The sequence below is a fragment of the Urocampus carinirostris genome, chromosome 11 (genome assembly GCF_059441175.1).
Source record: "Urocampus carinirostris isolate Australia breed hairy pipefish chromosome 11, RoL_Ucar_1.0, whole genome shotgun sequence".
Lineage (NCBI taxonomy): Eukaryota > Metazoa > Chordata > Actinopteri > Syngnathiformes > Syngnathidae > Urocampus > Urocampus carinirostris.
Genome location: NC_142359.1, coordinates 29,973,391 through 29,986,900, shown reverse-complemented (window position 1 = coordinate 29,986,900; position 13,510 = coordinate 29,973,391). Strand labels below are relative to the sequence as shown.

The 13,510-nt window shown below is 40.8% G+C and overlaps 1 protein-coding gene and 1 pseudogene across 1 annotated transcript; one reads left to right on the top strand and one right to left on the bottom strand.

Moving 5' to 3' along the window:
- Positions 1–3,206: 3,206 nt before the first annotated feature.
- ifrd1 (interferon-related developmental regulator 1) lies at positions 3,207–8,612 on the bottom strand. The gene is made up of 12 exons (XM_088347906.1): positions 8,382–8,612; positions 7,407–7,511; positions 7,271–7,352; positions 7,087–7,211; positions 6,008–6,165; positions 5,871–5,921; positions 5,633–5,811; positions 5,440–5,548; positions 4,744–4,878; positions 4,542–4,670; positions 3,658–3,753; positions 3,207–3,583 (listed from the first exon to the last, which is right to left on the bottom strand). Exons 1-12 carry the CDS (start codon positions 8,419–8,421, stop codon positions 3,497–3,499), a joined length of 1,296 nt encoding a protein of 431 aa, XP_088204032.1. The 5' UTR covers positions 8,422–8,612; the 3' UTR covers positions 3,207–3,496.
- A 3,350-nt stretch (positions 8,613–11,962) lies between these two features.
- Positions 11,963–12,052, top strand: LOC148357047 (U2 spliceosomal RNA; annotated as a pseudogene).
- Positions 12,053–13,510: the final 1,458 nt, after the last annotated feature.

Genomic DNA, 13,510 nt, shown 5'->3' with positions numbered 1-13,510 from the left:
CAATGTTAACTATTTTTTGCACTATGTTGACTATTTTTGAACCAAATGCATATTGCACAACCCTTACGATACCAAACAGTTTTACGATACCAAACTTTATGTAACATCCTACATGCTGACATTTCTTTGTGTAAATATTGTGTAAATTATAAATATAACCTTATCCTTCTTGTTTTATCACTTTATCTTCTCTGTTCCTTTATCTTCTTGGTTTCTTTTATCCTCACTGTGAATATGTGAAACTGGAGTGCCATGCCCAATTTCGTTGTCACAATATCTTAACCCATTTTGTAACAATGACAATAAAGGTATATTCTATTCTACATTTAATGCAAAAAAAATGTTCACTGGCTGGGCTGTGGTGAAATGTCAGGGCACCCTGGTGGAAAATGTTGTTTACAGGAACGGCGGGAACGGGACGTAAGACTGATAATCAGCACATCCAGACGCAGAAAGGCCCTGATGACGTAGAAACGCTCAGTGTTGTTTTGAGTATTCCAGAAATCGCGACCCTCTTCGACGACATGGTGAAGCACAGGGGGGGGGGGCTTCCTTGGCACTAGTTTATTTAGCAATGGTTGCTCGCTACATATAGTAGTTTGCCAATTTATTACCTCATAAATTAGGCTGTAACTGACACTAAGAACTCTTGTTAGCTGGATAGTTTGTCAGCAACCCTAAAGGCTATTTAACTTGCTTGCCGAGGAGTTAACTAGGAAGTTAGGTAGCGAGGTAAGCAAGCTAAGTTATTTAGCAAGGGTTATTAACTAGATACACCCGTTTGCTAACTATCTGTTCATGAATTAGGCAGTGCATTCCACTAAGAACTCTTGTTATCCACATCATTAGTCAACATCCTTGTAAGCGTTTTAGCTGGCTCGCTGGAGAGGTAAATAGCAAGGTATCAAGCGAGCAAACAAGGATATTTAGCAAGGTTTGCTAGCTAGGTACAGCAGTTTGCTAATTGTTAGTTTGCAAATTGGGCAGTAAATGACACTAAGAATTTTTTTTTTTTTTGCGGAAAAACTAGTCAGCATCCTAGAAGGCTATTTAGCCCGCTTGCTGGGCAGTTAGCTAGCGGGGTGGCGTGCTAGCAAGCAAGGAGGTTATTTAGCAAGGTTTGTGTGAATTGAGGTCAGTTTTTGTTTATGGGTGTGGTCTTTATCCACCCACATCCATTCCAATTTTACATTTATTTACATAACACAATCTCCAATGATTGCAAGGTCATTAGCATTCCTAATCCTTTTTTTTTGCATGCAAACACAATCAGCATGATTGTATTTACGAAAGAGAAGAATAGCTGTGGCTAAATGGTTGATCGCATTTCTCTTTGTTCGCCTTTATAATTTACGGCATCAGTGACAGACTTGCAATCACAACCTTGGGGGTGAAGAAGTAAAGGGGGTTGCAATGTTCTGCCGGCTAGCCTTTATGGGCAGATCCCTCACTGTGATACCAAGTCGTAAAAGAGATTCACGTGCACGCCATTGGCTTGCTGTGACCTTCTGTCTTTGTAAGGTGTTTTCACATGCTAAGCACAAATGGATATTTTACCAATCTTACGTTCATATTACATCTTTGTTAAGGACTATAGTAGAGGTCACCAACCTTTCGGAGAGATATACTTTTTTGATAGCACCATGGCCTGGCCTACCACCAGACTGTTATGCATTCTATATCTAATTTAATGTCACTGTCAGGTTGTATTAGAAGTAGGTTTAATATATCACTTAACAATGTGTAATAGGTTACTGAGTGACACAACAGAGGTTGACAACCATTTTAAAGGTACAACCTACTTTTTGTTACAGATTATGCAGTTCAAAATTATCAACTTTTTATGTTATTACATGAAAGCAGTTATAACAAGTTAAAACAGGCTCTGTTAAGCACCAAAACATTAGTCTGGTATGAACACTTATGGAAATTATTTCGCATGACAGCCAGAAATCAAATTTCCTAGCAAATAATAGTCCATCCCGTTTAGCTATTTTCTGAAACGGATGGTGGGTTGCTAAGATGTTCTTAAAGGGTGACATTGGCAACTGAACATACAGTAATACCTCTGATCACGAACAACTGCGTTTAACAAATTTGACTCAAAAGTTCAGAGTAATTTTTGCTTGTGTTCAAACGATAACCCTAACTCCAACAGCCTAACACAGCGGAACATGTGGCCAAGTGAGATGAGCGCCATTTTGGCTACATTCGCTTTGTCGGTAGCATCATTACAAGAGATGATCAGTCAGACTACAGCACAGGTTGAGAATTTAATCTGTGTTTTAATGACCTTCGCAGATTATTTTTTTGGTTTGAACAAATTTATTGACACTAAAAACAGAAAACAATCATGACAATCTCAACAGCAATTAAGCACATTCACAATATTATATTCCAATATTACGTTTTTAACAGCAAACACAAAGTGAGGTTTGAACAAACCTTCTCGAAAATCAAACATATTCACAATTTCATTATATAACATCTTTGTTAGTGTCAATAGATCCGTCCAGGCCAAAGGGCCAAGAAAATTTGTGATAAGGGGAAGGGAAAGGAAACCTCTAGAACAGGGGTGGCAAACAAGTTTGACACAAAGAGCCGAAATTTTAACTGTGAGAGTCAAAGAGCCACACCACGCAGAGCTGCCATGACAGACACACACAAGCGTACACAATTAAAAACATTATTTCCAATAACACTATTTCCGTTCCGCTTTACCATTTTGACCATGAGGGTAACAATATGCATGCATGTTTACTTAATTTCCCAGCATTAGACGTAACCTACGCAGATGATTGGCAGTTATGTGTCCGAAGCAGTATAAAAACATATCTGCCAAATGTATTTCAAAATATTATGTGTTATTAACTCTGATGGATTAAAGTGTGTTTTAAGAGGGGGAAAAAAATAAACATGAGATGAGGCAAAGAGCTACAGTATATAGAAAATATGAGGCACAGAGCCGCATTCTGATTGGCCAGGAGCCGCGTGTTCGCCACCCCTGCCCAACTGAAGAGTTAAAAGAAAATAATTGCTTAATACAAGAATGGTGTACGAGTTTCTGCTATCAAACCACTGCTAAGAGGTAAAGTAAATGCTCTTATCAACACATCTGTCTGGGCACACAATATATGTATGGTCTTTTAGGTACACATTTTAGTAACATTTTGTAATGTGTTGGAACATATGAAAATAACAAGGGAGACTGTATTAATATTCGGCTTTATTATCTCACAATTGATCTTCAAAATATACACTCAATACATTACAATATAACAGGTTCTACACAATGAGTTTTCTTGTGGTCCACTTGCTAATACAACAATACATATTCCTGAAGCAAAAATGAAACTGCAGTTAATGCTATTGTTATTTAAACATGACAATATTACAACAGTCTTCAACAAATGTGCTATGTACAAAATAGGTTGGCCAAAACTAATAGAAATAAAAGGAATACTTTGTCATTGAGCCACACAGAAAAATGAACATTTTAGAACTCAACCACATCTGATCGCTTGTCCCTAAACTTGCTTCTTGCCTTGGTTCGAGCTTTAAAGGCGGCGGAGTTGTGAAGATGCTGAAAAGGGAAACATATTTGAAGGCACCGTTTTTTTTTTTTTAACAACTCCAAGCAAACTGCTTCACCCTTACCCTCTCGAAGCGGGAAATTTTCATAGCCTTGATTGTAGCAGAGTCCACCAGCATAGGGGGACCAAGTTGGAACACATCTCTAATAAATTCATTGGCCTGCGTGGAAAAAAAAAAAAGAATTCAACCACTGCGTCTTGATTTATGACAAAGGGGGCTTTACAGAAGACATGGGCAAACTACCATAAGGCTTTTGAATGCGATTCACCTAACATTGTAAGAATACAAGTAATGTACTTCTAATATTCTTCCCTTTTCTTTAATGTCTATGGCGCACTAAGACCAGATTTATCATCATTGGAAATACACCACCCGCTACCAGTTGCACAATTGGTGACCATAACGGTGAGGCTTCTGCACAAAACGGATTGTAAAATCAGAACTTCTCCTTTATATAGTTTTGTTTTAAATCCAAGTTCATATCTATCCTTTATTAAAAATGAGCCGCCAAAAAGAATACGAAAAATGGAACGGTGCACAGACAAGATTGGAAAGGTGACACAACGATCATGGCAGTACCTGGCCGCCAATTGTTTGATGAAACTCAAACGCGGTCCCCATTCGTGGTGTTTGACAAGCTTGGATAAATTGTGCTTATTTTTCAATTTGGTGTCCCAAGTCCCCGTTTCCCCCTCCATTATCAAAATAATAATAATAATCATTCATTAACGCATCTTAGCTGCACATTGAAGTGGACTACGCTGAAGGCCAACATTAAGATGTGATTACATTGATATGTAATAATTTGCAAAGTGGTTCTTTTGTGGTACGCACACTTTATTGTCAGATACTCAAAATCAACTCAATCATTTTTCCTCCTGGCCCGGTTCTTAAATATTTCACAACCCAATGAGAGTTGGCCCTCCCCTTTCACATATCAAACCTACCTGTAAGTGGTAGTTCATTCCGGAGCCCACAAATTCCCTAAAAGCGTCGTACATCCGCTTCCGGAGCCAGCTGTCGATGGTCATGCGTTCAGTCCCGAAGCGGATCATCTCGGACTGGAATTCTCCCTCCTGAAAAACACAGATTAGACTTCTCCCCGCTGTACTAAAGGGGTAAAGCTCAACTCTTTGGGTAAGGACTGACCTCAACTGTCTTGAGCACGTCCCTGAACACTGAGCGCTGCTTCTTTTTGTCAGTCTTGGCCCGGTGCTTGTTGCAGTCAGTGGCCAGCGCGCTCAGTTTGTCACAAAGCTCGTCCAAACCATCAAAATCAAAATCCTAGAAGTTAGGTAAAACACAACGTCAAAAATTTGCAATTTATAGGGAGTATACATTATTTAGTGTCACTTAATAGTAAACAACCCCATATGTATTGATTTTAATAATAACCAAAATACGTGAACTATCATAAATGTAAATTTTAAAAAAAATACTTTAGGTTGAGAAATATTTATTAAACCTAACACCTGCCTCACCGAGAAAGAACTGACATTGATATTCAGAGAATCCCCTCGCTAGTTCATGCTTTGCTTGCTGGTTCACTCAGTCGATTTTGAATTGAAATGTCCTTAACATCATTGATATCATTGTATTGTGCGTTGCGTTACGTTACGTTCTGATAGAGGAGGAAGCGGGGAGAGATTAGGGTTGGCATATTTTACTTAACTGGAACCATCAATAGAGACTTTTCTCTCTTTGGCATAGATTTAACGACTTAAATACCAGAAAACTGGAGGTTTTGGGGGCGGGTGATCTCGTGTTTGGGTGTCAACTTCTGTTTTTAAATGGAATTCTCAATGGTGGGCTTGAAAGAAAAATGATTTTATTTGTTTAACTCACAGGATCTAAATCTCTTGCCAGCTCAAAAAGTAGCGCAATAGTCTCGCCGGCAGCAATTCTCATGTTGACGTCGTCACTTTCCAATAATCTCGGGAGCTTGGGCAGATGTCTAAACATGGTAACAAAAAAAATGGTTAATAAAACATCTCTTTGCTGGCTATGTAAGTGCTGGTCACGATGCTCTGGGCCATACTTGATCAAGATATCCTGAAGCTGGTTGCCAGTGCAGATTGTGAGCAGGAGAGCCCAGGACAGGAGAGCGTTGGTGTGGAGCTGGCTGGTGGGGGTGTTGATGGGGGCGCATGTACCGTCTGCCTTGGCATAGGAGCGGCTGAAAAGGTTCTCAAAGCACTCCATGGTGGCGCGGACGTCCTGCAAAACGTGGGTTAAAAGCGCCAACTAACAGGTAGTCGCCAAGAAAAGGAACTTACCAAAACGTCATCTTCCGCAACTAAAGTACAGAGGCCCAAACTTGTGGCCACCTAAAAAAAAAAAACAAAAAAAAAACCAATTCATTTCCGTTTTGAGTCACAATTTCTTAGGAGAAAAAAATAATCAAGTATCTTACCGCCTGTCTGCCTTGCATGTTGGCTGAACCATCAACCAGAATGTTCTTGAAAACCGGCTTCAGCGTCTTAAACACTTCCTCGCTCTCGATGCCCGAGCCCAACTGGATGCAAAGCAGGCAGGCCAAGGATGCCGCGGCCCGCTGCTCTTCACCTTTACCTGACATCAGGAACTTTGTTTAAGTCAGGGTTGGTCAAACTAAGACCCATGGGCCATATAGAGCTCATCAGGCTTTTTAATTTGGCCCTCCCAAAAAAAAATAAAAAATGATTACAACTTAATGCTTTAACCTGCCTTACGATTTACATCGTAAGGCAAGTTAAATTCAAGACTTAAAACTTTTTAATGCCTTTGGAATTTTAATCTAAGACGAAGTCGACAACATATTACAAAAAAATATAAAACAAATTGAGGGGGGGGGCATGCAATACATCGCACGCATCGCCATAGTGTATGAAATTGTGTGACAACATCATCGGAAAAATTGAGTGCTGAAAAAATATTTCAAAAGTCCGCGCATCGTTCATGCATGATTTCAGTGTTCTTGCAATAATAGAGATTGGGGGCATCACAAGTGCAAAAAAAGCACCAAAGCACAATTTCTGCTTGAAATGCACCATCCCACAGAGCCACTTTTCTCTTGGAAAAAGAAGTATTAAAAAAACAATGTTTAACCGTTTACTGGGAAAAAAAATGGTAAAAGCTAGAAACACACTTTCTTAAAATAAAACGAGGTTTAAGATTTCGTTTGATATATTCTATGACTACATAGATACAGAACAAAATTGTCTGTGGGCCTTCAAAAATGAATCAAAATGACAAAAATTGGCTGGCGTCGACTCCTACCATTTGAGAGATGTAAAGCATTCAATAAGTTAAAATATAAAATGATTTGCAACATGTACATATAGTCTTCGTTCTTTAAAGCATACGCGGAAAAAGCTGGATAAGTCAAAAAATATCCGTTTTCTACATGTATTTCAGAGGTATTGGAATCTAGAATGTATTGGCAGATATCTCAGCGCCCTTTAACAAGACGCCGTCTAAAACCAAATAATATTGAACATTTGCACCACATACCTTTCTTTAAACTGCGTTCAATGCTATCAGTGACAGTCATTCTTCGCTCTGAGATGAACTCATACAGGACGCGTGTGGCCATTGCAGTCTTTAGCCCATCCATTGCCCCCTGTCTTGTTTTAGCACTAGAAAAAGAGCCAACATTTACTGCAAGTAATCTTCATCAAATGACTATCTGAAATACCTTTTATCCACCGTGCTGTCTATGAACCCTTTAAGCTTGTACTGTAAGTCCTCCTGGGCTGCATCATCACTGGCCTCACCACCTTATAAACAAACCACTTTTAATATTTTAAACAGACACAAGACTAAAAGCCCACCTTCTTCTGCAACACTGGTGACATCACTGAAACTGCTGCAACGACTGAGCGTCTCGACCGAGGCGTCCTCGTCACTGAAAGGCTGCACGTTTCCATGCTGTGCCCCTAAAGTGGACAAAAAGTTCAGGACGTCCATGAGATACGCTATGACTCAGTTATGTAATATTGGCACAGTACAGGTATCGCGTCAAACACAAGTTATCTAATCTGCCCCTGCATGCATTTGGTTTGCAGATTACAACATGGACGGAGGGTCAGTCACGTTTACTTTACAGGTTGTGCAAACTGTTCTTTTTGGCAGGGCGTGGGTCACCATCACAAAGCAGGGAGAGCAAACGCCAACATGACTTTTATTGTTATTTTGTTGTAAATTCCAAGACAGTGGTTTGAGGGAATTTGGAGGGAATTTAGTGTTGACGTGGACCGAACAGCTGACGGAAAAAAGCCAGCACCGCCTTCAACACGCCCAAAACAACCAGGCTAGAATGTCCGCATCCAGTCCCGTCACACATTGAAGCATTGTCGAGCTATTAGCCAGTTGTTAACAACGCATTACATTTTGTTTAATCGAAAACGCAAATTAGATGGTAGTTTCAAGACATCACGGGACAAGCTTAGACAATATAAACTCGTTAATCGAGTTTACGTTAACAAACTGAGAGTAAGCAAATTGGCATTAAAACGATCGCAGCTTTTTAAACATCTTTTGGTTTCACTTAGGTAGAACGGTAACAAATAAAGTTAAAGACCGAAGTTAATGTCGCGAGTTCGCACGTTTCTACCGCTTTGTGTTAGCTGCTAAGCTAGCCACAAGACATCCTCCCGACAATCGCGACCCCATGTTTGTAGTCCGCGCACGAGACACGTTAACGTAACCAGATGACAAAATGCGGCCTCCTAAAACTACAGTTCCCAGTACAACGCGTTGAGCAAAACAAGGCCGCGAACAACAGAGGCCCTTGTCTCCTCACTCACCTCTGCCACTCTTCTTCTTTGCCTTACGCATGTTTTTCATCGTCAAAAATCAGCACGATTTGATCCAAAATCAGCCAATACACGACCAGTTTTTACTATGCTGTCTAGAAAAATGAAAATAACCCCGCGGCAAAGTGAACAAAAAGGAACTGAAAGCGATCTGGGAGGTACACTGCTGTCCGAGACGATACATTTTCCCTCATACACGCCAGTGCTGCGCCGCTCCCGCTAAGCAACACTTTTACCGGCAAAGCTGACCAATCAGCGGCCGTGACCTCTGTCACGCGAATCCGCGCGTGAGGAGCTTGTGGGCGTGTCCTTTCCCGCTCACGTTTTTGAGGACTTTTGACTTGGGATCTTTTACAGATGTTATTGTTATCGTTATATTGTCCCGTGATCAAGTAGTTTCCGAAGAAACCAATACAATATCAATAGTCGGAAATAAATTGTTATTAAGTGAGTCAAATTGCAATCGACGTGGTGCTCCATGATAATTCTAGGCTTAAAACACGCGTATGTTCTATAGTTTATGAATGACGTATATTTTATGTTGACAATGTCTGTGCATTATTTGGTAATGCTACATCCGATGCAACCTGGGCATCCCTTTTATTTAATTGTTTTTTATTATTGTTTTGTTATACTTTAATCATTTTTTTGTTAATGCAACATCCATTGTAGCCTGGTCATCCTGGAAGGGAATTACCTCATGTGTGGTCCCTTCTCAAGGTTTCTTCATTTTCTTCATGTTGAGGTTTTTGAGTTTTTCCTTGTACATGTAGGTTTTAGATCAGGGGATGGTGTCAATATCAAACAAGTAAAACAGGCGTGGGCAAACTTTTTGAGTCGCGGGCCGCATTGGCTTAAACATTTTTTGAAAGGGCCAGGAGGAGAGAAAAAATATTGATTACATTTTTTGTATGTAGCGATACAGTCTCGAATACAAACCTCCGCAATACCTCAGTGTAGCTCCTATGCTGTTAGACAGAGGAAAGAAAAGCTACTGGACTTGTTCTAGGTTTGAGGAGTGGTAACATTTATTTTGCTAAATATGTTTAATTTCGGGCAGCATGGCGGGGCAGTGGTTAGCGCGTGTGCGACACAGTTCTGAGGTCATGAGATCGAACCTTCTTGTGTGGAGCTTGCATGTTCTCCCCGTGGGTTGCGTGGGTTTCCTCCGGGCACTTCGGTTTCCTCCCACATTCCAAAAACATGCATGTCAGGTCAATTGGCCGGTCCAAATTGTCCCTAGGTGTGATTGAGCGAGTGACCTGTCTGTCCCGTTGTGCCCTGCGACTGGCTGGTAACCAGTTCTGGTTGTCCCCTGCCCACTGCCCGAAGACAGCTGGGATGGGCTCCAGCACCCCCGCGACCCTACCGAGGATAAGGGGTGCAGATAATGGATGGATTGGTGGATGTTTTATTTATTTTTCTGTTTGATAGCCAGTCATCTACTCTAATTTCGTTGTTAACCTATTTTTAGTAGCAAAATTTACGTTTATCTTCACTGATAGGGTTTAGAATTAACAATCAATCTATTTTGTGTCAGAATAAGTTACACAGTAATACACTTTGAATTTCAATGACAGTTCAAATGCATGACAAGAAGGTTCATTAAATAAGCAAAGAAAACACAATTCCAATGTTTTCCAGTTCAGGGGATCCCAAATGCATGGGTGGAGAAGAACCTTTTCTGTTACTGGCTCAATCTAGTGTTAAAACTGAGAAGTGCAACAGAGTTGAGCTCAAGCGCCATGTGCGGGCCAAATTCAACTATATTTTCAGAATTTGCTGCGGGCCAATAAAAACTGACCGCGGGCCATAGTTTGGATACCCCCATATGTATTGATTTTAATAATAGCCTTAGTAAAACTTGGACTGGAGACAAGATATCCCAGAGTTTGGTGGAAATGTGTGTACCTGGTGTACCTGACTTGTTAACCTGACTGCCCATTTTGCACATCTGGTTAGCTACTCTTCTTGCACTATCGGCACTATGGTAAAATACTATACGTAGCCAAAATACAATACAACATTATTTATATCTGTACATTCAAGGAAACTGTGGGGGTCAGATGCATCGACATTTCGTTCTGTATACACGTGTACTAGAATGACAATAAAGTAGATCTGAATCTGAATCAGAATCTGAATCTGAAATTTAGTTAACTCGTGGTGTTTGAAAGAACATTTGGTTGTTAATGAGCTTGTGATGTGAACTAAAACAGAACATATCTTGTTTGCCATGTGAAATGGACTTTTTTCGTGTGTGTAATATTTGACCACTAGGTGGCACTGTGTTGTCTGGTGCGAGCATGAGGCAGTGCCACAGACCACAGCGTGGCGGCAGGATGGCGGACAAACATGGCGGCGACCTAAGTGGGGATTGGTGTCGAAGAAATACACATTTCTCGACTTCTGATTTTTTTTTATTACTTTTTTTATGAAAATGAACATTGGTATGCTAGTTCATGTATTTTTGCCTGGTATTCAAACCAAGTTTTTTTTTACTGAGGCACTACATACACTGTCCCTTTAATATTAAAATCAGGGCACTTTTTTGTAGGACTACAAGCGACTACCTGACCTTGCTTTCTTGCAATTATTTTTCAAGGTTACATTGATCGATTATCTTAAACAAAATTGAGTCATTTGATTTATATTAAGTTTATTTTGTCTTTTATGAGCATATTTGATATTTGAGTAATCAAAAAGTAATAGAAAGTAATTCAGTTACATGACTGCAATATCTTAGTATTCAGATTACGTACTGATTCCATTTTTCAACAGGTAAATGTAGTAACTTTATCAGATTACATTTTTAAAGTACCTTTCTTAGCCTTGTCTCCTTATTCAGAGGTTTTGAGTTTTTCCTTGCTTTCATGTAGGTTTTAGATCAGGGGATGGTGTAATAGTCTGTGGTTTGCAATAATCTGTGGTCTGTGCAGACCTTTGAGACTCCTCGTTATTAAGGGCGATACAAATAAACACGCCTTGACTTGATAAGTGACAATGTGCCCTTGCATGACTGAGGACTTCGCAAAACCGTGTTTTGGACACTAGAGGGAGACCTTTCGTTTGAGCTCAAATGCAAGTGAAATACTACAGGTTGTGTGCTGCATACTTTCTCCTCATTTATTCAAATGAGTGCACGCATTTGAAATTGAAGGGAGTGGAGAATTCCCCAGCGAGCGGATGTGGATCGTCACCTGCCACACTGCCCGCTTAGAAAAGTTGCCATACAGAGGAGCTCAGTGTGCCAACCGCTAGGTATGCTGTGCACGTGGCACGAGTGGGCAAGGCCTAGCCTCGGGTCTTCATCCACTCCATGCCACAGGAATACCAATTATTGCAGCATGATAGTACTGGGTTTCCATGCAGAAATTCTCCTTTCCCGCTTTTTTCCCCCCACCTCCTGCTTAGTATTTTCCTAACCCAGGGGTTATGTGACTCTTTAGTGCTACCTTAATGGCTCCGGAGAGATTTTTTTAGAAATGTTTGTAAATGCAAAAAGACGGGGGATAGAAATATCTATGTATTAAGAATGTGTCGGCATGTGCCGACCGAACGTAGCCATGATCATTGATTTTTGCAATTCGGAGATGGAATAAGAGCTTACTTTGTCCACTCCACGCATTGGCCCGGTATTGCAGTACCTCCGGGAACGGTGCATTTGCAATGATCGCAGCAAGGCTTTAAGGCTAGGACCTTAGCTTGGCCTTTTGGCTGAGAGTAAGAGTCCCGGCTCCTAGGCTTTGTAGCGTATTATGAACTGCCTGATAACAAATAATGGATAGTGAATAAAGAAGATAGAACAATAACCCTCAAAAAATCCCCCCTAACCCCCCATGTATTTTTTCTGGTGCTGGTTTTCTTTAGAATAAGCATTATATGTTGAATGACTTCCTTTTACCGCAGAGTCCACATGAGGGCTGCTTCCATCATTGAAAACCCCACCCACAACACAGACTGTACACTTCAACCCTCAGGACGGAGGCCATCAAACTCTTAAACGGCCGCTGATCGAACAAAACACCACAGACACGTTCAGCACACTACAGACACTTTATTACACTACAAAGACTTTAAACTGGACTATACTTGGACTATTCTTGCACTACAGTCACTTTCAACTGTGTTTGACCTTATTTTTATCTTATTGCCTTAACTCATCTTGAGATAATCTTGTATTCTTATTAGGGCTGGGAATTGATTAAAACAAATTAACTATCCATCCACCCATCCATTATCTGCACTGCTTATCCTCAGTAGGGTCGCGGAGGTGCTGGAGCCCATCCCAGCTATCTTCTGGCAGTGGGCAGGGGACACCCTGAACTGGTTGCAAGACAGTCGCAGGGCACACAGGGACAGAGAATTTGCTCGCTCATTCACACCTAGGGACAATTTGGACCGGCCAATTAACCTGACATGCATGTTTTTGGAACGTGGGAGGGAACCGGAGTGCCCGGAGGAAACACGCGCAAGCACGGGAGAACATGCAAACTCCACACAGGAGGTTCAATCTCAAGACCTCAGAACTGTGCCGCACACGCGCTAACCACTGCGCCGCCGTGCTTCCCATATATTAATGATTAATCTTAATTTCAAAATAATTTAACCGCGTTTTATCACAATTTCTTAAATCCAGATTTTACATCTGGCAGTAAATATGAAAAAATATGCATAGAAAAATAAGATTACATTTATTATGCCAAATGGTATAGGTGTATACAAAGTACAGCAGGGGTGGCAAACCAGTTTGACACAAAGAGCCGAAATATTTAACTGAGAGCCACACCACGCACTGACCTGCCATGACAGACAGACACACACAAACACACACAATTAAAAACATATTATTTCCCATAACACACTCATCTCCTTACAATACAACAAGTATTGTTCTTGTGTTGACTTCAAGGAAAGTGTCCACCCTCAATACACACAAACAAACAACATGAAACAACGCAAAGAGCCACAGTACATAGAAAATATGATAAGGCAACGAGCCGGATTCTTATTGGCCAAGAGCCGCATCAGGTGATGGTGTCATTATAGTCTGTGGTTTGTGATAATCTGTGGTCTGTGCAACCCGTTAGACTCTTTGTCTAAGTCAAGTCACGACAATC